At 46.5% G+C, this 26,521-nt stretch overlaps 1 protein-coding gene and 1 pseudogene across 4 annotated transcripts in view; one reads left to right on the top strand and one right to left on the bottom strand.

Annotated features, from left to right (window-relative positions):
• Window positions 1-26,521, bottom strand: part of LOC149324964 (F-box DNA helicase 1-like) — a 218,746-nt gene that overhangs the window by 153,091 nt on the left and 39,134 nt on the right. For all 4 annotated transcript variants that reach the window (XM_089562718.1, XM_089562715.1, XM_089562717.1 and 1 more), the window contains exons 2-4: window positions 15,424-15,638; window positions 13,938-14,068; window positions 7,762-7,885 (exon numbers count right to left, since the gene is read on the bottom strand). In XM_089562718.1, coding sequence (XP_089418844.1) covers window positions 7,762-7,885; window positions 13,938-14,068; window positions 15,424-15,638 — 470 coding nt within the window. The remainder of the gene's footprint in view (window positions 1-7,761; window positions 7,886-13,937; window positions 14,069-15,423; window positions 15,639-26,521) is intronic.
• Window positions 23,359-26,502, top strand: LOC149324966 (uncharacterized; annotated as a pseudogene).

The raw sequence follows: 26,521 nt of genomic DNA, 5'->3' as shown, positions 1-26,521 counted from the left end.
TAAGCTTCGCCTTTAGGAGTGGAACGTGACAGGTGTTGTAGTGCTTCCAGGCAGTCCACCGAACAACACCACCACCAGTTCCGCAGGATGCCTTGCCCTTTGAACCCAACGCTTTTTGAGTTACACTGTAAACCTCTGTCATCTCGGTGGACACCTGAACCGCGCCCTACAGGAACACCCCCACCCATTTGGCCCAAGCTACCAGGGCTTGTGTGCTGGTCCTGCAGGAGGGCCAATGCTCTCCCGGAGGAGTGGAATTCAGTGCCCAGCTCTCGGACAACGGGAGCTAAAAGCATTTCATGCTTAATACAGCCGAATTCAGCTTCAGGTCCTGATGGCATTCCAAACATCGTTCTCAACTCATGCGCAACAATTATTTCCAAATATCTACGCATAATTTTTAACCTGTCTCTTACTCATTGTGATTTACCAGCAGACTGGAAGATGGGTAACGTTGTGCCTGTTCACAAGGGGGGACTCTGGAGCCAAGCGGTAAACTATAGGGCCGATATCTTTAACTAGTGTTTCCTGCCGCATGGGAAAAATATTACCAAATTGAAAAATTATACTTACATTCCGTTCGTGATGCCAAGCACTCATTTTATCACCACGACTTACCAAACCTACTAATAAGCAACCCAAAGCAATTTTGGCAGGTCCTAAATCCTACGCACCGTTCCCATATTACGTTAACGAATGACTTGAATGAACCTGTTGCTGATAACAACTGTGCAGATGTTTTTAACAATGCATTCGCAACTGTCTTCACCACCGAGTTTGACGCGCCTCCACACTTATCATCCTTTAACTTGGAATCCTTCATGCCGGCTATCGCCTTTAGCGAACAAGGCATCTCATCCATAATTCATAATATGAAACTGTCGTCTGCAGCTGGTACAGACCTAATTAATTCAAAACTTTTGAAGAACGTGAACACTATTTGCGCAGCCTATTTATGTCTTCTTTTTTCACAGTCACTGTCTTCAGGAATCATTCCAGCTGACTGGAAACAGGGCAAGGTCGTTCCAGTCTACAAATCGGGTAACAGAGACTCACCTTTGAATTACCACCCCATTTCCTTAACTAGCGTACCGTGTAAAATAATGGAGCACGTCATATACTCACAAATCATGAACTTCCTTGACGCAAATGAATTTTTCCATCCTTCACAACACGGATTTCGCAAGGGCCTCTCATGCGAAACCCAACTAGCACTCTTCCTTCATGACTTACATGCTAATCTCGACCGTAACATGCAGACCGATGCTATTTTTCTAGATTTTGCGAAAGCCTTTGACAAGGTCCCTCACCGCCGACTATTACTAAAACTTTCGCAGCTCAACCTACACGCTAATATTTTAAAATGGATTGAAGAATTTCTAACTAATCGTTCGCAGTCTGTCTATGTTAACGGCCACCTGTCTAAGTCCGTCCCAGTAACATCCGGTGTTCCACAAGGATCTGTCCTTGGTCCCCTTTTATTCTTAATATATATTAACGACTTGCCCATGCATGTTTCCAGCAGCATTAGAATGTTCGCCGATGATTGTGTCATTTACCGTACCATTAACAATCGCGATGATCAACACACCCTTCAGGCAGATCTTAACAGTGTATTAAATTGGTGCAATAATTGATTGATGTCCCTTAATCCTACTAAATGCAAACTCATGTCTTTTTCTCGTCGTCGTAACCCTTATCGTTTTTATTACTCTGTTTCTGATACACCGATTGAGCTAACAGAATCGTATAAATATCTGGGAATCACCGTCTCTCCTGATCTCTCATGGCGCGCTCATATCTGTAACATCATTTCAGCATCAAATAAAACACTAGGTTTCCTGAAGCGTCACCTCCGTCTTGCCCCACCTGAGGTAAAGCTGCTCGCGTACAAATCATTGGTAAGACCAAAATTAGAATATGCATCTGCCATCTGGAACCCACATCAAGTATATCTAATCACTGCATTGGAATCTGTTCAAAATCGTGCCGTCCGGTTCATTCATTCCTCATACTCGTACGACACCAGTGTTTCAACTTTGAAAGTGAAATCCGGATTGCCACTCCTTTCATTTCGTCGCCGCATCGCTAGCCTCGCTCTTTTTCACAAGTTTTTTTATTCTTCCCTGAATCAAGCACCGTACATCACAGCCGCAGCACGCATATCTCACCGCACCAATCATCCACTGGAAGTTGCACGCCCATCGTCGCACACTGCTACTTTTTCTGCATCGCTCTTTTCTCGAGCAGCTTCAGACTGGAACGACCTTCCCTATGACATCGTCGTCATCGCTTCGCCATCTGTTTTTCAAGCGCGTGTAACAGATCATCTTCAATGTTGATCATTGCTGTTTTTTTTTCACATTTTCAAGTGTATTCCCACCCCTTACGTAACACCCCCTGAAAAGGGGGCCTTTAAGGAATAAAACTGAAACTGAAAACTGAACTGAACTGAGCTGCAAGACTTTGGAACTAGTTATCTACCCAAATTTAATCAGACACCTTAATAATAATAACTTTCTTGTTGACTACCAGCATGGGTTTCGTTCTGGCCGGCCTTGTGTTACGCAGTTAATCGAATTTTCGCATGACATTTACGCTTCCTATAATCTGGGCCTACAGACGGATGGCTTGATTTCCACAAGGCGTTTCCCACATTCTTCTTCTGCACAAGTTCTCCTTTCTCGGCTTGCAGCACTTTGCTGTATACAAAATTATTTGACAGGACGCAGTCATGATTAGTGGCTCTCAATCGACAGACGTTTCCGTACTTTCAGGTGTGCCCCAGGGGTCTGTGCTCGGCCCTCTACTGTTTATGATCTAAGTAAATGACATTAACTACGGTATAACCTCAAAAATTAGATTGTACTGCGTCTTGTACCGAGAAAGAAAACATGATTCTGACAGGATAAAACTTCAAAATGACCTCAACAATATTTCGTCCTGGTGTCACTACTGGCTTATGAATCTAAATGTGTCTAAATGTAAGCATGTTCGTTTTACCCGAAAGCATAAACCGATCAATACACAATACTATTTAAACACTGAAATGATCTCTCAAGTAAGTCAGGTAAAATACCTAGGAGTAACATTTAGCTCCGACTTGACATAGAACCGCCATGTAGACACTCTAACTCTTTAAATTTTATCAAATGAAAATTTGAATATACTCCACAAGATGTGAAAAAACTGCTCTATGTAACAAATCTCCGCCCAATCGTAGAATATGCTTGTGTCATATGGGACCTGCACACGCAAGTTCTTAACAACAGATTGGAAAAAATTCAGAACAAAGCAGCCCGTTTTGTGTCCCACTACCGTATTTTCCGGTGTATAAGGCGCACCCGCCATATATGCAGGCTGTCATTGAAAAAGTTGGTATATAAGACGCACCCGTATATAAGACGCAGCCCAATTTACCCAATTAGGCTAGTCAGAATTAATTAAACACACTTGCGCAACCATCACGAAATTCTTCGTTCCTGTGAGAAATTCTTAAGCAACGCTCAGTGGTCGAAAAAGGCAACACTCACGCCATACCCGCCCACGTTATAGACAAAAAGAAAAAAAAAACGAAAGAATTCTCCCATATGTCCATAAAAACATTTTATTTCTACTTAAAACATTCGAAATCTTCATCTTCAGATGCGCTATCAAAAAATTCACCCATTTCTGGAGGCAACGCGGCTGAAACATTCCTTGTACACGGAGCAAACAAAGTTGCAAAGGGTGGCTAGAAAAGAACGCCGGCTTGTCTTAGCTTGTCTTGACAATGACGAGAAGCACGATTGTCGTCATCTTTTGGCATTTTACATTACTTTTGCTTGAGGTCTCCGAAATGGTCGTGTGTTTGTGATCCCAGAAGTCGTCATCCCCGCCATTTCATGATAAAGTTCACCTAAAAAAAGTTGCGCACGGCGGTCCCCGTATTGAAGTATTAACCGTGTTACAACCGCTTCATTGGTAGTGATATTTTTCAAGTAAAAAAAGCTTGAACATGAACCTGAGCAATTTCTGAACTTGCAAAAAAAAAACGAAAAATTCGCATATAAGACGCACCCTTGTATAGGATGCACCAGCAAGATTTTAAAAAAAGCTGCGTCTTATACACCGGAAAATACGGTACTATTCGCATCGTACCAGTATCACTGACATCAAAAGTAGCTTAGAATGGCCTCTTTTATCCTCACGTCAGGAATTTTTCCGACCCATGTTCTTACGAGACTGTTGCACCGTACTGAACAAAGACTCCTATCTTTTACCACCTACGAACATTTCCCAGAGTCGAGATCACCCGCATGAGATTAAAGAAACATCAGCGCGTACTTCAGTTTTTGCACATTCATTTCTTCCACACACGATCAGTTCATTCCACGCACAATCAGTTTCCCACGACATAGCTGTGGCCTCATCCGATTCAGAGTTTTCTCTAAAGGCTGCTCTGGCTGAACACTCATTTCCGTGGTCTGTACGTCGACTTGTTCCGTGCTTGTGCGCCGTACCATGTTTTAAACTTAGCAAATTTTTAGTGTGCACGGCGACATTACATGTATTTGCATTACATGAGTGCTTGCATTATCATAAGTTATATTACAATTTTCCTGATCTTCGTGACACATTATTACTAGCTCCCATCAGAACATCGCGCCGCCTGTTTAACCTCCTCAGCATTCAACGTATACATGGATCGACCTTGGCATTTAATAAATCTTTTCTTCCAACTGCAATAGAAAATTGGAACCTGCTACCCGACTACATTGTTAACGAGCGCGACGCTACTAAATTTCGACAGGCATTAATTAATCACTGTACTGAATAAAAGACACTGCTCAAACTTCACCCAGTTACACTTATTCTTTTTCCTGTTGTTGTTGTTGTTGTTACCGCCTAATTCAGCCTTGCGCCCTTCATTATTGACCAACGTTGTATTGTGATGTATCGTTTTTCATTTTATTGTATTGCATTATGTTTTGTTGTATTAACGTATTATTCACAGTTGCATTTGCTTTGTCCCCTCCCCCCCCTTATGTAATGCCTCAACAGAGGCCTTTAAGGGTAAAATAAATGATGATGATGATGATGATTTCCATTCAATTCCTAGCATTCATTTAAGCTGATATTTTGTCGCATGCTCTTGCTATGTCCCATCAGAGTGCTTGCATTATCGTCTATTATTGTTTTTGCTTGTTTATAGATTTGTTTCCTCGGCGCTAATGTATGAAGAATACTGTGGTACACCCCCCTTCTGTAATGCCCCTGCGGGTGAATGTAGGTACATGCATAAATAAATAATCTTGTCATATATGGAATTCCCTATAAGAGGCACTGTTTTCAGCCTTGTAGCAATGGCTGAGTGGCATAACGGGTCAGTCAGTGCCGGCATGGGTTTGAATCAAGCTCAGTGCAATATGAAATATACCGTTTTCCAGAAGGAAATGTTCAAAAAAAATATATCTGTGCAAGGGCCGCACCCCAGCTTTCCATGACCCAGGCAGGAATAACATTCTAAATGCATGCGCACGGCCTCCGCAATCAGCTCTGGCTGCGAGCAACGGCGCGCTTGATCACAGAGGCCACGCACACACACAGGAGCTTCCAGGTGCCATCGATGAATGGCGCCCGAGGCCACGGCCATCATTATCATCGGCAACTTTTTTGTTCCGCCACGACCTCCCGCTTTTCACACCGCCATCAGTACCGCCCGCTCCGGCCTTTTGTGGCGTGCTGGCGCGTTGGTGCGTTCACCGTAATCGTTGTAGACTTCAGGGTTGCCAGGTCTGGCTACTTTGCACCAAATTGGCGACTTTTGGGACCTCTTGGCGACAAAAATTTGAACCTGGCTACTTGGCTACTGTTTGGCTACATTTGAATTCGAAATTAGGAATGAATAATGGACCTATTTTTTCGCCAATGGTCCCAGTGCATTTTTGCTTGAGCATGTTAGAATGCCACAAGTGAACACTATTATTCTACGTTGCCCACCCTTCTCTTGAAAATTTACCTGTAATCATGCCCTAGACTTAAAATACTTCTCGCTCCTGTGTTCTCCTAGCTAAAACTCAAAAACTTCCAGCAATACTTTGACTTGAGCTAGTTGGTTGTAGCATGACATGTTTACGCAAAAGGCGTACTGGCGTTAAAAAACGAAGACAACACACACAACAGGACAGGACTGGCGCCAGTCCTGTCCACTATGCAATGCTGATATGTAGCTTCCTTAGAACCAGCAATAAGAAATGTCCTATCTGCATTCACTTGGGTAAATGGGGAAGTGACTTGCTACTTGGCTGATGCACCTCGTGTCCTCAGTTGACTGCTGGTTCAAAGCGCATTGACCGGCCGCGACTGCCCCTTGCAAGATGCCGAGAATTACAGTCGGGGTTAAAATTGTTCAGGACACATCTTTTTAGCCGATTAGGGGAAACGTGGTGACGAAGGCTGTCCGTATCGTACAGCGAGAGAGAGGGAGCCATAAGTGGCTGACCTGAAAAAGTTTGGCCAAGGCTGTGCTCTCTATGCGTATGAACTGCACATGGAGATCGAAACACGGACACACGAAGAAACGACACACACACGCTCATGCATTCTGTGCGAAGAACAATGCCACACATGCCATATTTATATTGCAATTCAAATTGTTATGGCCACGGCTTAGGAACCCAAATAATTTCTCCTCTGCAGAAAACAAAAACTCTCCTGGTTACCTTTGCCACACTTTTACTCCCTTCAGAAATTCCTTGCGCATTTCTGTGCTCCTGTCTCATGATGTTCATGTATTTCCTTCGATTTGATTAGCGATGCTATTATACTTAAAAGTTATTCGCATCCACTGTTAACCTGCATCCTGCAAGAATGATAAATTACTTAGGACTTTTATGCGTCTGGTGCCGCTTTTCTGCAACTTTGGCGCTTTTTTGGCTACTTTTGACACTTTGGCAACTCGTTGGCAACTACTTTTGTGACTTTTGTGGCTCTTTTTCGAGTTTACGACCTGGCAACCTTGGTTGTAGTAATTGTGGTAGTTGTGGCTTTCACGGGCAGCTGCCGCCGAGCGTTGCAGTTTTAGCATGATGGGCAAGAACCATAATAGCCACACGGCTGGGAGTTAGCTCTCGAACAAGCGTGCGGCGGGCAGGAAATTCGATGCGGCCGAGGAGTGAGTCCGATGACGGTGCAACCAAAAGAGAAACACAAGCAGCAAAAAGCGCGCTTTCCGAGGCAAGCCGTGTGAGTTTCCTGAACTGGAAGAAGAGCTGCTCCTCTATGGGATGGAAGTGCGGAACAACGGCTACATGTTGACAGCGGACATGCTGCGTGGCTTCTTTTGGGATGAGCGTGCACCACAGCACAGCATCAGCTCAGAGTTGAAATACTCCGCGAGTGATGACTGAACATAGAATAAATGTCGCTCATTCCCTGATAGGTGCGTCTTTACTTACAAAAAAAATTTTTTGCACATCGTGTGTACGGGCCGCAGCCCGAAAATTGGCCCTCGAATCTGGGGAAAAAAGTGCGGCCCTTACACGCGTTTATACGGTACTTCTCTTTCTTTTATGCGACTATGCTTCTGTTCTCAGTGTTCACGTGAACATTCAAAAATGGTGCGGCAAAACAGCGCTGACGGACGGGACGGAAGAAGACGATACAGACACATGCGCTGACACACATCTGTCCCGCCCGTCAGCGCTGTTTTGCCGCCCCATTCAGCATGAACCAACCAGCCCGACTCAGCCCCCTCTCCTTGGATTCTAAAATGCGCACCTTGGGAGGCCACACGGAGTCCCCAAAGGCACCCTGAAGCACCTCCATGACGATGTCACGCTTGGGGTGTCGCTGCAGGACCTCCTGCAAGCCCCACGTGCTCTCCCCAAAGCTTGCCATGTACCTGCACAAGAGTTGCACCAAATGTCCACAACCCCGCCCTCTGCACAGCAGTGGAGCTCACACACAGACATCATTCCAGCCATTGCCCCAAGAGCGTCCTCCACGAATTTCGACACATCCCAACCTCCCTCTGACTACACTGCCTAGTCAGTGCAGCTACTGCATGTGCTGCGTCCCATCCATTGCATCCCACAAACCTCTTTTCACCTGTTCTTCTTCCATCAACGGACCTGCCTTGAGCACTCGTAGTCCAGCCAATCAGAAGTGTTGCGTATTTTCACTGCTGCCAGCATAGAAGGGGGGTCGCGTGGCCAGCACTAGTTACAGTGCCAATGATGACATGCGAAAATCCTTGCACCAGCAGCACAGCTGCGTACCCTTTGTATCAGGGCAGTGGTGAGTGCCACCCTGCCCAGTGAATAAAGTTTATTTTATTTATTTAGTACCTGCATCACGGCATTACAGAAACCATGGGGGGGGTAGCAAACACTAAAACCCTTGAGCGTACAATGAGCACAATCTAGAGCACTGCATGGGCCTCAATCTGAGGCCTAAGCCCAGCCCAGGCCCGCGGCTTCAAGCCCGGGCCCAGCCCAGGCCCACTAAATTATCGCTCTAGCGAGCCCAGCCCACGAATCCCGGAGTGAAACCCAGCCCGGGCCCGGCCGTTTCACAGTAACGCTTCAGATATACTGCTCACTCTGAGCAAGTAGACTGCTACTAGACCGATAAGAAACTGTCCAACAAAGGTTCTGGAACCACAGTTTGGCTAGCAGAAAGTTGGTTCTTTTCAACCCAGAAGAAAGTGATTAAGAGTAGTGCTCGGCAGGCCAGTTTTTTGGACAGTGATCTCGTGTAGGTTCCCAAAGATAAACTCGGAAGTTCGGAGAGCCAAATAAAAAGGGCTGCATACACACGTAATAGACTACTTCGCACTCCCCCATAATTTTAATCAGTTATATTCTGCCGCCCAGAAGTATAAACATTATGGGGTTTAAAATGGGGGAGATAAAATATGTTCTCCCCGCTTAAGCGCGGCTGACCCACTTCAAAACCGCGCGGACCCCACCCCGTGGTGCGCTCACCGACCACGGCGGGCCGTGCTCTGTGGGAACAAAGGAACGACACACTGGCTCACACAAACAAGGCATTTATTGCTATAACAACAATAACGCCAGCTAGCAACAAAATACACTGAGGAATCGAGGACGTCCGAATCACCAGCACGGTTACGAGCGAACGTTCGCCCACGGTAGGGCAGGGGAAAAACTCCGAGGCCGGAAGGGACGAGCTGAGGGGAACATGTTTCCACACGAGGTCGCCCGCCGGCGAAGAGCGGAGCGGCGAGCGATACGTCCGCTCGCTTCCCGGTCCCAGGGAGAAGAGAGCCCGTCGCTGCCCGCGAGCGCGCAGCAAAACGCCATCCGTGGCGCTGGTGTCGCTGTGACGCGAGCGCCCTCCCGTTAGTTAAAGTAACCAAACTGAGAAGAGTGCGTTGCGGAGGAGCTAACTACAGTTGGAGTGCATTGCGGGAAAGCGAACCACAGGGGACGAACGAGTGCGTCCCCACAACGTTAAAGCTGCCTATAGCAAGCAGTGGGATGACATTTTTTTAGTGATTATAATCTCACAGGTTGAACTCATAGCTGAACTGGTTGCCTTTCAGCAGAAACAAAAAGCTAAAAGGCTTGAGTATTTCACGGTGTGTGTTTTGAAGACTATAAGCGTCCTAAACTAATAGGTTCGTCCCGAATACATATCTACTACTGTATACGTATGTTTTGGGATGACGAACGACCAATGGCCAATTAAGACCGGTTGAATTTTACTCTTACTGGTGGAGCAGAAGATAACGCGCGAACCACATGATACCTTACAGGGCAAAACACTTGTCATGACAACCAGGCTGAAGAAACGAGGAGGGATAGATGTGGTTATGAGATGAGATTTACAAACTCTCGCGAGTTTCTGTGGCTATTTCATTTATGAGACGTTCCGGTCACCTGATCAAAAAGAAAACTAAATGCGCTTAAGTTCGTGAATTTTCTCGCATGAGAAAAATATAGCTATAAAATAAAAGCTATGTTTTTGGGACTTTAGAGCCCAAGGGGAGTCAGGCTGTGAGAGACACCGAAGCAGAGGGCTCCAGAACATTTTGACCACTTGGGTTTCTTCAACGAGCAATGATACTGCAAAGTACATGGCTTTCATGCTTGCCGCCTAAAGAGAAATGCGGCCGCCGAGGCTAGGAGCAACCCTGGTTCCCCGGCTCAGTAATCAAGTGCCTTGACCACTAAGCCATCGCAGCATAGAAATAGGGAAATAAATGAGTCAATGAATAAAGCTTAATTTTTTTTCTCAGCGCGTACTATAACCCATAGCTCATCCGTGTCGCTGCTCCAATGCCGCAGTTGTGTACTTCACTCTGCAATAGTGAATGAATAGTCGGACTCCAGCTGTTTCTGTACGGACCCAAGCCTGACTTGGGTCTGCAGCTTTAAGCCCGGGCCCGGCCCAGGCCCGGCAAACCGAGTCCCTGCAGTGCACTAATACAGACATTGCTAAATTGCTAAATTAAGCACTCAATTCAAGGAGAGGGCTGAGTCGGGCTGGCTGGTTCATGTTGAATGGTACGGCAAAACAGCGCTGACGGACGGGACGGAAGAAGATGAGACAAACACATGCGCATGTGTTTGTCTCATCTTCTTCCGTCCCGTCCGTCAACGTGTTTTGCCATACCATTCAAGCACTCAATGCTTGGCAAAATGCTTCGTTTGAAGAGATTGAGAGAATTTCAGGCGATAAAGCATTCCACTGATGAATTGTTCGAAGAATAATGAATGACTAAAAGCATCACTTCTGAATGAATACTCCTTGGCCTTTAAGCCGTGCACTTTCTCTGTGATGTATATGTGGGTGGTTTGATATAATATAATATATATATATATATATATATATATATATATATATATATATATATATATATATATATATATATAAACGTAATTCGGTTGACACACGGTAGAAAAACAACAACTTTATTCTAACGTTTCGACCAGGGTCTGGCCTTCGTTAGACCCTGGTCGAAACGTTAGAATAAAGTTGGTGTTTTTCTACCGTGTGTCAACCGAATTACGTTTATGTTCTACCGGATCCATCCGATCTTCACCCCCTTCTTATATATATATATATATATATATATATATATATATATATATATATATGAAAGAAGCCAACACCACAGAAACCAAGGGGCAAAGGGGATTTTTAATTTATTTACTTTGTGGTGTTGATCAATTTTAGAATATTACTGAATATGTTATCGCTTAAAGCTAATTGATTAGAAAAGCAGAACAAAAAAAATATATATACACACACACTCATCTCAATCTATGCCAGTTTCGCGATGGAAAATACTATGAAAAAACTTAAAAACTTGAGGTGAAGATGCAATCGACAATCCTCTAAATAAGGCCACCCGAGCAATTGTTTAGCATTAGTCATACTTAAGCACCTGTCATAATTACTGGTTACAAACCTAACTGCCTTATTTTGAAGTTTTTCCATGATACTAGCATGTTCGCTTGTATATGGGTCCCAGCAAACGCAGGCACATTCAGGTACTGATCGTACGTATATAAAGTACAACTTCTTTTCCAGGTCACATGGGAACTGCTTGAAATTGCGCCTTAGGAAACCAAGAGTAGATGTAGCTTTATTTGCATGGTAATACTATATGTGTCTGGTGCATTGTAGGTCTATCGTCAGGAATACACCAAAGCATTTAACCACTGTGGCTTTATGTAGAAGAACACTGTTTGCCATGTAATTCTCTAGGTTGATGGGTCTTCTTTCGTGCAAAAGCCCCATGCACGCATTTTTTTAACATTCAGCGCCATTCCCCAACGCGTGCACCAAGCTGCTACAGTGTTTAAATCAGTTTGCAAGGATACAATACCCCTCTTGTCACTGATAACCCTGTGCGCAATGCAATCATACAGGAACATGCGAAACAGTGAATGGATGCCAGATGTGATGCCATTGGAATACAAAAAAAAAGAAGAAGTGGACCAAACACGGAACCCTGTGGCACGCTACAAGCAACTTGATCATATCTCAATGAAGCACCATTCAGCACAACACACTGTTTATCAGTAATAAGTAGGTTAATTGCTTTAATTGTTTTGTAATTGTCCACCTCCTTTTTTGAACTCTAAATCCTGCTCTGTTTCGAGGCTATTTTTCATGTTTTCAAGGGCCACTGACCAGGGGTGTGGACATTTTAAGAGGAGACAGGGGTCTTGGAACACTTGAAGCAAAAGCTGCACTTCTCGCGTACGAACCTTGAAGGTCTTGTTACGGCGCAGCTATGACTCAAAGTGGCTTCAATTAATAAAAAAAAAACAAGAAAATTGTGATGCAGGTGGGAATCGAACCCAGGCCTCCGGCATGTGAGACGGGGGCGCTGTTTTTTTTCTTTCATGGCATTTATTCTACATGGTTATGTACAGAAAGGATATATATATACTTACATATACGAGTGTGTGTATGCACACACACACAAAAACTATTTACATAGCACCTAGGTAGGTGCTACGTGGCACAAACTTGATAGAACTAAAAGGCCGGCAAGGATATACAGCGCATCAGGAGAGGAAACCAATCCGGCAAAAAGTCCATTTGTTCTTAACTGTCCATTATCTGCGGCAACATTCGGCTAAAATGAATTCTGGACGAAACAACAGGTTCAACGTTGAGATCTTGCATGCGCATTTTCCAAACAGAAGAATCATATCACAGGGTTTCAAGGCAGGTTGGGAAACAACAAGGTAGCGCACACTGCAGGAATTTAGGAGAAAATCTTTCTGTACAGTCCTCTGCAGCACATTCCAAAACAAAATTGTGTCCTTGCAGTCGATAAAACAATGTTCAATTATTTCAGGCAGATTTCACAGGCGGCAGTTTACAGAAGACACAAAAATGTTTTTTCTATCGAGCCACGTGTTGACAGGTAGAGTTTCAGTGTGTAATTTATAGAAAAATGTTTTATTTATTTATTACAGATACCTGCAGCGCCCAAGGGCATTATTGCAGGGGGGGACACAATTCCTACTGCTCATTTGGCCGAAAGTACACATAATAACAGAAATACAATCACACAACTATAATAGATGAGGAAAAGCATGCACTGAAGGAAGACAACCACGCTCCACAAATAAAATAACACTAATGAAATGAAAAAGACACGCGCAAGACAACTGCGCGCCACGTCACACATCAGAGAAGGAGAAATTGCACACATCAGGTGCACGGAGAAATTGGCATTTTATGCACTGGCTCTAAAACATCATGACCCATGAGCCCAAAGTAGGCGGGAAGACCTTGGCAGCGCGCCCTAACATCACAGCGTGTTTATCTCTTGAGAAGAGCCCCTGTGGCGGGAGGGGGGAAGCGCACCCTGGAGAGAAGTGCCGGCAGCGGTGGCTCACTCGGCACGCTGCTGCACACCCGCAGCGCTCGAGCATCTGAGAGGAGTATGTGTTTAAAAAATCACCGAACTACAACACATCACTGAAATGCTATGGCGGAAGCAGGACCTTCAGACCCCCAAGCAATTTGGCGAGCCCAGAGCCACAATGCCCGACCCCTCACCGTCCTGCATGGTTTCTGCAAGCTCGCATAAAGAACGCACACCTGGCCTCGGGGCCCGGTGTTCGCCATGTTCACTTTGTCTCGCCATGACTGATGGTGGCGCTGGCTATCTCAAGATCGCCGGACTGCGCTATAATGCTGCAAACACCTTCGAAGCGGACGATGCAAGACACCACTGACACGAACGCATCTACCCTCGTGCTTCTGTTGACGATGGATGGACGCACGGGCAGGCAGCACATGATGAAATTTCGACTCTCCAGAAAAAATCTTCTCTTTTTCCCACATAATGTACCCTCTCCCCAAAGTGATGTCAACTTTCCTTACGCGAGTACATGTGGCATATTCCACATGTCCTTTAAGCATGCAGCTGTTTTGAAATAGCCAGTCACCTGGCTCACCTGATGAGGCCTGGCAGGCAGGTCTCCACCGAGTGCATGCAGTGTGCTGCACAGAGCGCCTGCACCTCTTCCCGGGCATCGCTGCATCGGCCGGACTTGTAACGGTAGTAGCGCTTCCGCTGCGCCAGGAACTGGATGCACAGGGGAATCAGTGGCCAAACACCGTCAAACAATGTGCTCACTCATCCATCTGCCATGGTAGGACGGAAAGCCTCTCATGGTGGTAAAACAAAACATACACTCGCCAAAAGATGGTTTTTAAAAAATGACGTTTCGGGACCCCTACGGGTCCCTTGTTCACAATGAAAGCCTCTCATGGTTCTCTTCCCCCCACAGAGGCGGAAATTTGGTTGGCAAAGTCCAAGAAACTCTCCTTTGGAGCAGTGTGGCACAACTGCTTGACTGAGGACATTCATACTTGTTGGACTAATATACTAGGCATGTGCGAATATTGGGACAAATAGTAAAGTATTCGATATCAGTTCAAATGTTTGGTATTTTGAAGTGCCTGCGCTCCTGGGCATACAGCTGGTCTGTGGCAACAGATCTGTACCTGTCTGTAACCATACAAGCCATAACCAATGCGAACCAATGCGCACCTCAGTACCTGGCCTGCATCCTCAGGATGGACTTCCTGCAGAAGTGGAACTTCCACCATCAAGGGGGGGGGACCGCTTGCACCATTACATCACTGCTGGGGCCACACTTCATCACGTTTCCTACTGGGGCATTCTCTTCAACACTGAAATTTGGGCGACTTGCAAAGTTCTACTCCATTTTTCTCAGTCACAGTTTTCTTCAGTGAACTGCCAGCTTACAAAAATTATCATTGCAATACTGCTTGATAACATTAGCATTGCAGCAGCCTTTCTGCAGAGGAATTTTGTGAGGAACACAAGCTTACCTGAGTGCACAGTTAGCTATTTACCAGTGTAACTAATTTTTCCTTTTTTTTTTTTCATAGTAAAGGACGAGTTTAAAAAAATGGCGCCACTAAAAAGCCAATGTCAGTCTTTATATTGAGGCATTCTCTTAAATATAGCAAATATAAGCCAAACAATTGCACACTTCTCTAGACACTCCTAAGGCCACATAACACAAAGAATTGGGAAAATTACCGAATTCTTGACCGAACAATGTTTTCCTAAGCAAGCATAGTCACCCGTGTCCTAAAGGTTGCATAATGTGTTTCACACTTACTCTAGAATAATGGCAGAGATAGTCCCAGCTGCGACATAAGCTAGAAGGATCGACATCTGAGCTAGTTGGTAATGCATCACGAAACAGTTTAGCGCACTCACAACGGACAAGGTGGACAAGACAAGACAGGCACCTGTGTTGTCTCGTCTGCCTTGTCGTTCGTTGTGGGTGCACTAGACTTTTTCGTGACATAAGCTAGGCCTGGAAGTTTCAGTGACATCCAGCTAGCAGTTCACTCCTGTGCAACGAGTGCAGGTGGAATGCGCAAGCGTGAGGAGGGACTCACGTGGGGGCTGCGGATGAGTGTGTGCCAGCGGGTGCAGACAAGGCTGCAGCTGAGCAGCAGGTCCTGCAGGCCCACGTGGGACAGCACACGCTCCAGCAGCTCCGTGGGGAGGATGGAGAACCACTCCTCCTCCTCCTCCCCCCCCTCCACGGGCAGGAGGCCAAACTCAGCCGTGATCACCACCGAGGAGTCCGAGCTGCTGCTGCTGTCCTCCGCTGCCAAGGGACAAAGGGTGGCCAATAAAAACATGGCCACAGAAGCAGCCTCGCTGGGCAGGACACAGCAGGATGGCTGACAGGGCCAAAGATGCTGTGAGCAGCTCCCCGATGAAATATACAGCGGACATTTCCCTGACGACATCCGGTGCCAAGTTTCCAAAAAGACCCCGGTGTAGTACCCAGAGCCAGACTAGTGAACCAGTAGAGGTAACCTGCAGAGTATGATGCTTTTGCCACCTTGGGATAGAAATAGCCAGCTGTTGACAATGCTTGGCATGCTTTGCCACTTGCGAAAGGGAGGCGTGGGGAGCGTAAGGCAAGATCGTGTCTATCGTGGAGTATGGCTGGCCCATACAGCAGGAAGATGAGGGAGTAGGAAGGCCAGCATCCCAGCTGGTCTCATCTGATGTGACATGCATAATGTGCATGCTTCTGAGTGTGCCACTCAAGCACTCGGTCAGCTCGTTAGTTTGAAGGCAATAGGCAGTGGTGGTCCAATGCAACATTCGACACAGGAAAGAAAGACACAACTCCTGCCACACAGCAAAGCAGAGGACACAATTATGCAGCAAGAAGAGAGCCAACAGCGAAAAAGGTGGCTGTCTCGGCTTTCCGGGTGAGGTGGTAATATAGACCATACAATGCAGGCCGGGTACCGCAATGGCTGGAAGGGGCTGGCGAGACTTGAGCTGCTATGCTGAGAAATCGTTTTGAAGGTCTTCGGGCATGTGTCAGCATAGCAACTTGTAGCAAATGTAGCAACTTGATCTGGGATATCCATGTAGGCTGTGTGATTAAATGTCTGGCCAGGGCTTGCGGGATACTTTGCCGATTTAGACAAGTTCTTCCACTCAAAATAAAGCTGCTACTTTATAATGCTATTTTCAATCCTCCCCTAAACTATTGTAATCTTGTATGGGGAACTACATCACTAACGAACATCAACAAACTCCTTCTTTTACAAAAAAGAGCTCTCCGTCACATAGCAGATGTTCCATATGACGCTCACACAAGTGACCTGTTCCCCTTACTTGGTGTTGTTCCTGTGACACATATGTACGAGCTGAATGCCCTATTAAAATACAAATATTCCCTGAAATTTAATCGGATGCCTTTTCTACGATTATGCAATTTAACAAAACCACCCGAGGTGCCGTACAATATAAGAACAAGAGAAGTATGGTTGGTGCCGTTTTCCCGCACGAATCATGGTCACAACAGACTACAATACATTATGCCTACTTTACTTAACAACTATCATAATTCAAACACGGACATCCACACACTATTGAAACAACACCTTAAGTGTTTGTTCACTCACAATTTAGGGAGGTAACGTCAATGTTTTGAAATCTTGTTTTATTATTGCAGCCTTTTGTGCACGTATTTTTAATGGTGGCTGCATTACACTGTCTGTGGTAAAACTGTGGTCAGTGCTTCTATGCCTGCAAATGTAGCAGGAAATGTTTTTAGTCCTGTATAGCCATATATCAATTTCGCCGTTAGATGTTCTTCAGTGTGCAAAATATTGGTGATTAAGTATTAGTATTCGTCTTATTGAATCCATGTCTATCAGTTACATTGAACCAGTATTATTACTTTTTACTAATATGCAGCATTTTTGTTTGGAATTACTATGTATATTATGTATTTTGTGTTTACTATATATTTTGTGTTTACAGTTTCTATGTATACTACATGCTCTTATCTTCGTACAATTTTAATCGCAGCTTTGTATTATTTCTGCTGTTATCCGTTGCCAAGAGAAAACAAGGGGTAAGAACCGTTGTCAAGCTGCTCGAGAAGCAGCTTTTTGTTCTTATCCTTGCATTTATTTCTGTATTGAAAGAAATGCTAAATAAATTGATTTGATTTGATTTGATTTGAAGAAGGAGGTTGCACACTGTAAGGAACCATTAGGTATGCAATAGTGTCACACTAATGCGCAACGGCTGGTGAGGTTTTCCTTCAGACGTATCCTTCCGAATGTGCTCAACCTTGGCGAGCACTGGCATGGCAGCCTTTACAGAGGTCCGCAGCATCCTCACTGCGACTAGTGAAGTCTTCCACGCACAGCTTGCGCACATAGGTCGGCCAAGACATTGGCGAAGCACGTCTTGGCCACATCTGTCTCGTGGTTCCAGAACCAAAAGTTGGCAACGTCCATAAGTTAGAAAATGAATCCCACTTGTTATGGGTGCTCACCCGCTGATAGAGGTCAACCAGTCCTCCACATCGTGGTCTCCATTGAAGACAGCGGAATCAAAGCTCAGGCATGACTCGGGAGCTTCAAAGCTCCAATGCACCTTCTTCACCAGGCCGCTCTGTGCATTCTGCACGGTGAAAGCTACAGACTGCTCAGGCAGTGAACCACATGCCTTGTGCCAGCGTATCCATCTTTCTGGTAGGCACCATTAATTTCTCCTTTCCGCCATTATGCCAGGAGAACAACCACTGCTAGAAAAACTTGTACACTCAGAGAGCCTTATTCAGTGATTTCATTAACAGCTCACGTTTAGGGTGCTTAAAGTTTGAAGGCAGTAATAGCCGACCACAGGCATCAGTTACCACCACACAATTCAAGACACACAGCCCAATGTGGTTGCAACCTTACACAGTGGCTGAACAGAACTCCTCCTCTGGGCGAGGGGCACTGAAACAAAGCAATCATCATCTTCTGTGCCAGCACAATACTACATGCAGGCAAACACTCGGTTCTTACTTATGCGAAAATGACAAGTACTCAAGTGCACGCTATCTTACACTCAACAAAATCCAACCAAAGCAACACAGCCCAACAGACACAATCTGTGACATTTGTAGTGGTCGCCGCCTTGTGCTTGAGTTGTCCCGCGATGGCACTAGGAGCGAGGGGGCGGCACCCCTCAGTGAGTGTATACTCTTAAGAGAACTTCTTGCTGCGCTAATTCATTGTAAAGTAAAGGCGCCAAAAACCCCACACAAGAGAATGGGACACTCACAACTAGTTTATTTTGCAGAACCCAGATACATATACTATACACATAGCCAGCGCCTGCGCAAGGAATAAAATTACGCATCAATGTGATAACGAACGCTCAAAAAACTTTTTTTTTCCGCCTGATACAGAGATACAGAAGTTTCGCTGACACACGAACTGCCTTTCTTACTGATATGGAGCACTTCAATCAGTTCTCTGGCTTTGATATTGCTGCTTCTGGCAGGGATCCGTATGGCTGAGAAGCATGGCTCACAGGAGCATGCAGGGCCGGATCTTATATGTTTCAGCAAATTTGGGACCTCTTTATTTTGTTCTACGTTTAGTTCATGTTCCTTGATTCGCTCATTAATGCAGCACCCTGTTCGCCCTATATAGAACTGATTGTAGCACACTATATCAGTAAGAAAGGCAGTTCGTGTGTCAGAAAAACTTCTGTATATCTGTATCAGGTGGAAAAAAAGTTTTTTTAGCGATCTTTCTCATGTAGAAATTGATGGGTAAATTTGTTCCTTGCGCAGGCGCTGGCTGAGTGTATATATGTATCTGGGTTCTGCAAAATAAACTAGTTGTGAGTGGCACTTTGTCCCATCCAGTGTGTGTGTGTGCGCGTGCGTGTGTGCGTGCATGTGTGTGTGTGCGTGCGTGCATGGTTTTCGGCGCCTTTACTTTACAATGTATATATTCTGCCTGCGGGCATGAATAAAGGCTTTTTGTTTGGGCTTCCCATGTTGAGGGCACGGTAATCACTCGTCTCTTCACTCGGTAGAGCAAAACATGGTGTCAGAAGTGGGATGCGGCTAATGCGACGGTTATGGACGCGGCAGTCGGTATGACCGGACTCCAACCACCACCCCCGTTCGTTCACCTTCACAAGCCCAGGAGAGTGGCCAACATGCATAGCAACGTACGAAGCCTTCATCACCAGCCTGAATACAGCCACCGACGAGGTGCAGGTGCGCATGCTTCTGAATTGTATGGGGCCTCAAGCATGCTGCGTCTTGTCGTCTCTGGGAGCTTCAACTCTGGAAACCCTCGCGTTTTCTGCTGTCAAGGATAAGCTAGCCTTGCATTTCGTGCACCCCGTCAACGAGATTTACGAAAGCCGTCGGTTCCATCGCCGAACACAGCAGCAGGGCAAGTCAGTCGACGACTTCTTCGCGGCACTTCGCAATTCCATAAAACGTTGCAGATACAAAAGTCCCGAAGTGGGACGCCGAAGTGGATGCTGAAAAAGAGTGCCTCTCCCGCGCAAGCTCACGCGACAGCATAGCTTTCGATAGTTTGAATGTCGACGCGGTGCGACGCAAAAAGATAACGACGGCAAGCGCATCATCACGCAGTAGCAAGCCAGCGCTGCTAAATGAGTCAGCTTGCAGTTATTGCGGCCGTAGTATCCACCTGTGAAACGAATGCCCCGCACGAAAGGCTATGTGCCATTTCTGCAGAAAGCAGGGTCATTTTGCAGAAGTTTGCAAGGCAAAGCACAGAAAAGAGCTGTTGGGTTCTATCACCTTCATGCGCCCAGTACGCATCACGCAAGGTACACCGACCAGCACAAGAATGGCCACCTTGCAAAGCTCAAAATAGAGTCGGCAGCAGAGGTAACGGTAGTTTCGCCTTTTTTTACGAGATTGCCTCATGTGTTGGATGAAGCAGAAGCCGAGGTATCTGCTCCCAGAAATCATCGGTTGCACGTGCTGCGAACTTTCCCTGCTACCCTGAAGTGGCGCAACCGAGTGACTGTCCAGACATTGTACATCGTCAAGAATCAGACTACCCACCTCTTGGACTACCGGCAATCGAAGACTTGGGCATCGTTCGGTTTTTGTACTCAATCGAGAGCGTTCCATCAACCCAGGCCACTATCTTACATGGACTGGGGGAAGTGCAAGAGGAATACCACATCCGGCTCTGTCCTGATGCTCGTCCCTTTTCACTGAGCGTCTCACCCCTCCCTCTGCTCGAGAGCGTGAAGAAGGAACTGGACAACATGGAAACCCAAGGGGAAAAGTGGACATGCCAACCGCACGGTGTTCAGGCCTTGTCGTTGTGCCGAAGCCGTCTGGGGGGTACAGGCTCTGTGTCGACCTGACAAAGCTTAACAAGGTCATCCAGCGGGAGCGCTATGTCTTGCCAACAGTGGAAGACATCATAGGCCAATTTGGTGGGGCACAAGTTTTTCCAAGCTGGACGCAAGGTCCAGCTTCCATCAAATCAATTAAGTCGTGAGAGTGAAGAACTGACAACATTTATCACTCTCTTTGGCCGCTACTGTTACAGGCATCTTCCCTTCGGCCTCGCGACAGCGCCCGAATACTTCCAGCGCTTCATGTCAAGACTGCTAGAAGGCACCTCCGGAGTCGTCAATATGATGACGATATACTTGTCTTTGGTAGAGACCAACATGAGCACGACCGACGCCTAGCTGACATTTTGGCTCGCCTAAATCAAGCTGGGGTAACTCTCAATGAAAACAAGTGTCAGTTCCGAGTGTCTTCTGTCAAGTTCCTTAGAGTCGTCGTGGATGCGCAAGGAATTTCGCTGGACCCAGATAAGGTCAAGGCTATCAAGGATCTCCGAGCACCAGTCACTGTCAATGGAGTTCGCCAATTGCTTGGAACAGTCAACCATGTGGCCCGTTTCATTACAAACCTGGCTGATGTCACGACACCCATTCATTCTCTCTTGAACAAGAACAGCACCTGGATTTGGGGTCACAGCCAAGAGAAAGCTTTTACTCGTTCAAGTCATTATTGCTCAGCTCGGAAACGTGTATGGCAAAGTACCACCCACATTACCAGACTATAATATCAGGTGATGCAAGCTTTCACGTCTGGGGCCGTCTTCCACGTGCTGTGGCCTACGCTTCTAGATCCCTCACTCTCACGGAAAGACGCTACAGTCAGACGGAAAAAGAGTCTCTGGCAGTCACGTGGGCTGTGGCTAGGTTTGAAAAGCATCTTCGCGGTCTAAGCTTTGAGGTCGAGACTAATCATCTTTCTCTCGTATCCCTCCTTGCGAGCAAGGACCTAGAAATCTTGCCACCTCGAGTACAGTGAATGCGGATCAAGCTGATGCCCTATCAGTACACTGTCAAGAATATACCGGGTAAGCTCATAGCTATGGCTGACACTCTATCACGAGCACCCTGTGACTCACCTGCCTCGAAAGCCGTTAATAGCCTGGAAATCTTCATCGGTGAAGTCCTGAAGGATCTACCTCCTTGGGTGGCAAGTCGGCTAGATGATGCAGCAAGCTCAAGATGGGGAGTGTTCCTCAGTCATGACTTACTGTGAGAGAGGCTGGCCTTCCAAGAACAGAGTACCAACTCACATACTGGAAGGAGAGAGACAGACTGAGTGTGTACGAGGGTCTGCTTCCGTTGGATCGCCGTATCGTCATTCCATCTGCTCAACACCAGGACATTCTCACACTGCTGCAGGGCATCAAGGGGTACGCCGCTGTCAAGAACACGCCCGAGATTGCGTTTGGTGGCCAAACCGCAACCTGCATATTGAACGCCTTGTGGCCCAGTGTCCCAAGTGTGCCGAGACTGAAGTCGTACGTTCCTAGCCACTGATGTAACCCCCACACGGGAGAGGCCATAGCATTGTGTTCAGAAAAGAAAAAACAGCGCTAAATTCTACACAAACCACACAGAAAGACGGACAGGACGGGCGCTGACTCCAACTAAGTTTATTGAAAGCCACATGTAGCATATATATAGCCCGAAGAAGGTGAACGCATGCGCATTTCCCACATGGCAACAACGCCCACACACACAAGGACGATAACTTCTCATAATCGCATATTTTTTAACAATCTGTGCTCACTTCCTCGTAGGGAAATAGAAGTGGTGCTGACGCACATGCCACCCCTCTCTTTGATAAAAAAGGCTTCTGCCAGTTCGCGAGCTAATCTATCTTTACTTCTGGTTAGAATTTTAATCTCTTCAAGTCGTGGTGCACAGTGCTTTTTATTTTCATCAATGCAAGAGCGGCAATGGGCGGGAAGGTTAAAATTCTAACCAGAAGTAAAGATAGATTAGCTCGCGAACTGGCAGAAGCCTTTTTTATCAAAGAGAGGGGTGGCATGTGCGTCAGCACCACTTCTATTTCCCTACGAGGAAGTGAGCACAGATTGTTAAAAAATACGCGATTATGAGAAGTTATCATCCTTGTGTGTGTGGGCGTTGTTGCCATGTGGGAAATGCGCATGCGTTCACCTTCTTCGGGTTATATATATGCTATATGTGGCTTTCAATAAACTTAGTTGGAGTCAGCGCCCGTCCTGTCCGTCTTTCTGTGTGGTTTGTGTAGAATTTAGCGCTGTTTTTTCTTTTCTGAACACAATGTCACACCAACTAGCCCAGCAAAAGGTACTGTTAAACGAACTTTCTTCTACAGTGGGCCCTTTCTTTTGTGCACCATCTGTTAAGCCCGACCCTTTGAAGATTGTGAGCGCCATCGCCTTTTCCACCTGCAGAGCAAGATTCATCGCATTTAGTCTCAAGAAAGGACTTGTACCAGCGGAAGTGAGTGCCCTTTTTGGATTTGTTAAACCTTCATTAGGACACGCAAGACGAGTGAGCAAAGTGTTAAGAGCGGAAATATGGAGGCAGGTGCGATTGTTGCATGATTGGTTAAACTTGGTTTGCTTAAGTGAAGACGTGGAATGGATAGCTAAGAAGAAGCTGCAATCCCTAAGAAGACAAGCGGCCCAGACTACTGAGGCATTATGGAGGTGCGTACTGAATAAGACCCTACACACCGGTGTAAAGCATCCTAGGAAGGAACCAAACAAGAGCGGAGCTGTGGTTCTAGGCAACGTGAATGTGCCAAAAGACATCGAGGACGTCTTGGCAAAAGGTCCAAAATACAGCTTTGAACCTTCGATACCGGCACACGAGCTGCTGGCTTTCAATCGGCGTGTCGCAAGGAAAACAGAAAAAGAAAATGAAGAAAGGTGCGTTCTCGACGGTGTCAACAGTTTGGCAAGAACCACACTTCTGAAGAAACCCGCTCCGAGAGGGAAAGCCTTGACTGACAAGGTGATCGCATATTGCAAGGAGAACGGCCTGTCCCTGCTGCAGGCGGACAAAGAAGGGAACTTTGTTCTCATGCCTTCGGGCCTCTACAATGAGAAAGCCTGTCAAGCAATATCGAAGAACTTTGTGGAAATCAAGCCGTCCGCCACCAGGATCAAGGGCAAGGCTGTTGACCTGTGCAAATCCATGGAGCTGCAGAGCCTGGCAAGAGGTGTTTTGAACTCTTCCGTGAATTATCTGTCAATCTTCTTTGCTGTTAAGACCCATAAACCAGATGCACCGTTTAGGGCCATAGTTAGTGAGAAAGGTACTTGGCAGCAACACATCAGCCGCTTTTTGCTTAAAAACCTGAGGGATTTGCACGTTTCTGATCCTTTTTTCACGAAAAATTCTTCAGATGTAGCGGGCGCGTTGGAGAGGGAAAAGGAGGTTGGTTACGCCTTCTCTGTAGATGTTCTCTTTTACTCTGTGCCCCATAGCGACCTGTTCATTGCTGTTCGACAATGTATTGAGGCAAGCGGCACTATTGCATTTCAAAATAAGGCAGGGGTGAGTGTTGACAATTTTATGTCTCTTTTAGAGTTTTATGTTAAGTCCACCTTCATCCAGTTTGACAACCGGCGGTTCCTACAACGCCAGGGCATTTGCATCGGTTCATGTGTCGCGCCAGTTTTATGTAACATTTTTCTCGCATCCATTGACAACATTTTGGCATCACTAACTGATGACGGAACTGTCCTAAAGATTTTTAGATATGTTGATGATTTTTTAGTGATCTTAAAGAGACATGACACAGGCCGCTATGAGGAGACTGCCACAAAAATTTTAGAAATGTTCGGACAACATGGGAAGGGGCTCTCTTTCACATTTGAGCTTCCTGAACAGGACCGCCCCCAGTTTTTGGACCTTAATATTAAGCTGGGGGACGGAAGTGTTTGCTGGCGCTACCTGCCCAGGGCCAAGAAAGATTTTTTACCGTATGATTCGGCTCAATCCAAAACTGTCAAGAGGGCTATCGCCACCCTTTCTATGGAATCAGCACTCCTCAAGTCGTGCTCTCACATGATGCGGGAGAGCTTCGAGGGCGAGGTGAACAGACTGCGTAAAGTAGGGTTCCCTGACCACGTCTTGGCTGCCGTAACCGAGGCATTGCTGCAGAAACTTAAGGGCAAGCCAAAGGGGAAACGGAGGAAAGAATCTTTCGGTGAAGCCAGACCAGTGGTGATACCGTATATGCACAAGGTGTCCCACAATTTAAAACGAGTTGGCAACAAGTACGGAGTACCCATGGTCTTCTCCGCCCCCTGCAAATTGGCAAAGATGTGCCCCAAGATTAGCAGCGGTGCGAAAGCCACATCTGGGTGTGGGAAGAAGCACTCAAAGCCGTACGTAAGGTGTGCCACGGGAGTGGTCTACGAGATCCCCCTTACATGTGGCAAAGTGTACGTCGGTCAGACCGGACGCTGCGTCAACGAGCGTGCCGGGGAACACAGAAGGTCCTTAGGGAACGCATCGGATTCGTTCGAAAACCTTCCCGCCCATTGCCGCTCTTGCATTGATGAAAATAAAAAGCACTGTGCACCACGACTTGAAGAGATTAAAATTCTAACCAGAAGTAAAGATAGATTAGCTCGCGAACTGGCAGAAGCCTTTTTTATCAAAGAGAGGGGTGGCATGTGCGTCAGCACCACTTCTATTTCCCTACGAGGAAGTGAGCACAGATTGTTAAAAAATACGCGATTATGAGAACTTATCGTCCTTGTGTGTGTGGGCGTTGTTGCCATGTGGGAAATGCGCATGCGTTCACCTTCTTCGGGCTATATATATGCTACATGTGGCTTTCAATAAACTTAGTTGGAGTCAGCGCCCGTCTTGTCCGTCTTTCTGTGTGGTTTGTGTAGAATTTAGCGCTGTTTTTTCTTTTCTGAACACAATGTCACACCAACTAGCCCAGCAAAAGGTACTGTTAAACGAGGCCATAGCAACACCTCAGTATCGACCTCTTCCAGTTTAAAGGGCTTGACTATGTTCCGATTGTCGATTACTACTCCAGATTCCCTGAAGTGGTCACACTGGGGACTACAACTGCTACGGCAGTTATTGCTGCTGTGCAGAGTTGCTTTGCTCGCTTCAGGATTCCCAACGTCGTGAGGACAGACAACGGACCTCAGTTCGTATCCAACTATTTCGCCGAGTTCGCCCGATCTTACGGATTCCGTCATGAGACAAGCAGCCCTCGATACCACCAGAGTAATGGGGAGGATGCGGACAGTGAAGGACCTGCTTGAGAAAAGCTCCGATCCGTACCTGGCCCAGACACACCTGGTGTTTCGGGCGTATTTCCAGCACAATTACTGATGGGAAGGAAACTGCAGACACGCCTTCCGGGACTGCCAGAACGACTTCTGCCAGCACTGCCAAGTCACGAGACATTCAAGGCACAGGATTCTGCAACCAAGGTGCAACAGGGAAAGAACTGCAATCGCCGTTACAGTGCAAGCCTGAGTCCTCTGAAACCAGGGGACGACAAACTGGCCAAGGACATTGGTTGCAGTGGTCGGGTCCTCAGCCCTGCTCAGCGACCTCGGTCATACATGGTTGAGACTCCTAGCAGTATTCTGCAGAGAAATCGTTGCCACTTGGTGCGTTTCTCAACTGGCCAGAACATCGCAGAACAGGCAGCAGCCTCGCCATCAAAGCCTGAAATGCCGCAACAAAGTTCTTCCTGCTCGTTGCCGGTGGGACCTTTGCGCGTACCTTCTTCGCCAGGGGTTGACTGTGGAAGAGAGTTCGCCTCAGCCTCAAGAACAGGTTCGAACACGGTCGTGCAGTGAGACCGCCGCGCAGATTGAA

Source organism: Amblyomma mixtum, chromosome 10, assembly GCF_055824585.1.
Source record: "Amblyomma mixtum isolate Tamu chromosome 10, ASM5582458v1, whole genome shotgun sequence".
Lineage (NCBI taxonomy): Eukaryota > Metazoa > Arthropoda > Arachnida > Ixodida > Ixodidae > Amblyomma > Amblyomma mixtum.
This window is presented reverse-complemented; position numbering and strand designations above follow the sequence as displayed.